At 54.9% G+C, this 1,839-nt stretch overlaps 1 protein-coding gene across 1 annotated transcript in view; it reads left to right on the top strand.

The window, feature by feature from the left end:
• Positions 1-486: 486 nt before the first annotated feature.
• ARHGAP8 (Rho GTPase activating protein 8) overlaps positions 487-1,839 on the top strand; it is a 39,144-nt gene continuing 37,791 nt past the window's right edge. Inside the window, exons 1-2 of the mRNA XM_045290760.1 lie at positions 487-511; positions 1,554-1,641. Coding sequence (XP_045146695.1) covers positions 487-511; positions 1,554-1,641 — 113 coding nt within the window. The remainder of the gene's footprint in view (positions 512-1,553; positions 1,642-1,839) is intronic.

Genomic DNA, 1,839 nt, shown 5'->3' with positions numbered 1-1,839 from the left:
AAGTGTTGGGCTGGGAACCCTGAGGTTGGTGGTTTGAAGCCCCCAGCTACTGGACAGGAGAAAGGCAGTTGGGCCACAGTGAGCTGAGATTGACGCAATGGCAGGAGATGGCCGGGTAGATAGATATGCCCGACACTGGGTTCTTTAGAGAAGCAAACCAGTGAGACAGGCATGTGTGCACACACATACACACCTGGAGAACTTCATTACAAGGAAATGGTTTGCAGAGTTGTGGAGGTGGGCAGATCTAAGTCCAGGAGATCCCAAGTGAGTGGGTCATATTTTGAATTAGAGGCATCTCCTGATTTGTGTATCTGTGAGGGCTGGTGAACCCAAGATCAGCAGGAAGACCATAGGCTAGTGGCTGCAGGGGCAGATGAGTCCAAGGTTGGCCGGTCAGGCTTGTGACTGCAGAGGTGAATCCAAGGTCAACACATAGCAAGTCACATGGCAGACTTCTGACAACTCCCAGAACCGGCGGTCAACATGGCAGCCATGGCTCCCAGGATCCGCAGGCCACTGGTTCAAATCCTTAGAACCATGGATAGGTCAGCCACCGTGAGCCAGGGTTGATGCAGTGGGGTAGGATTCTGGCGGGGCTTGCTCCAAGTTTCACAAAAGCTTGTTGACTCCCGAGTCAAGGCTGTGATCTGATTCAGAAGGAGGGTTTGGAAATTCGCTGATACGGAATGAAATGTCACCTTGCACCTTGTTTGCACTTCTGGCTTTGAGGGGACTCAAGCCCCTGGTCACCCCCTGTGTTAGGCTGGGTTGTCTAGAGACACAAGCCAGTGACACTTATTTATGTACAAGAAAGAACTTATATCAAGAAACAACTTTACTTCAAGAAGGGCCCCAGCCCAGTTTGCTGAAGTCCGTGGGCCCAGTGCTAGCTGGCCGTCTTCAGACTCACATAGCTGGTGCCTAAAGGTGAGGTGGGAAGCAAGGGGTTCACAGGCTGGTGGGTGCACAGTCGTGTGGGTCCAAGGTCAGTGGAAGCATGGCACGCCCACCTTGACCTTCAACCTTGACCCTCCTGCTCATCATCCTCCCTCCCTCAACACAGTTCTGGGGGCCCCACCCTCCCGCAAGTGCTGCTCTTCCTCGGCTGCCTAGTGGGTCCCGTGATTAATGATCAGAATTCAGTAGAGGGTTTGATCCAGGGGAGGACTCTGCCAGTGGATTCTGGGCTGTCTCTGCCATCCATAGAGCCTTCAAACCAAACTTACTTCCATAGAGGCGAGGCCGACTCACAGCGACCCTAAGGACAGGGCAGCACCGCCCCTGTGGGTTTCCGAAACCGTAACTCTTTATGGGAGTAGAAGGCCTCATCTTTCTCCTGAGGAGAAGGCTGGTGGTTGCGAACTGCTGAACTTGCAGTACACAGCCCGGCATGTAACCACTACACCACTGGAAAATGAGCATCTGGCTCCTAAAGCTCATGCCATTGCGATGAATAACTACCGCTGACTGGCGGGAGGCCCCTTCTAGACAGGGATGCCTGGCCTGCTCAGATTGGTGCTTTCCCCCTCCCCCCCACTCCCACTCTCCAGGAGACGACCACTTTGGAAGGAGAGTCATCACCTTCAGCTGCTGCCGCCTGCCCCCTTCCCATGAGCTGAACCACAAGCGCCTGCTTGAGTAAGTGCCTGGGACCCCCTCCACCGGGCCACCCCATCCCCCCCACCCCAGACCTGGGCCACCTTCTTGGGCCCCTGCTCCCTCCAAGGACGGCAGGGCTGCCTTTGGGAACTTTGAATGAGTTGCATGGGGTGGGCTCTTTGCTCTGCAGAACTTTCTAGAACAGAGATATACGTGGCCTCTTCCCCAGCTCAGACC

Source organism: Echinops telfairi, unplaced genomic scaffold (assembly GCF_000313985.2).
Source record: "Echinops telfairi isolate 266 unplaced genomic scaffold, ASM31398v2 ScPeMD7_2;HRSCAF=8, whole genome shotgun sequence".
NCBI lineage: Eukaryota > Metazoa > Chordata > Mammalia > Afrosoricida > Tenrecidae > Echinops > Echinops telfairi.
This window is presented reverse-complemented; position numbering and strand designations above follow the sequence as displayed.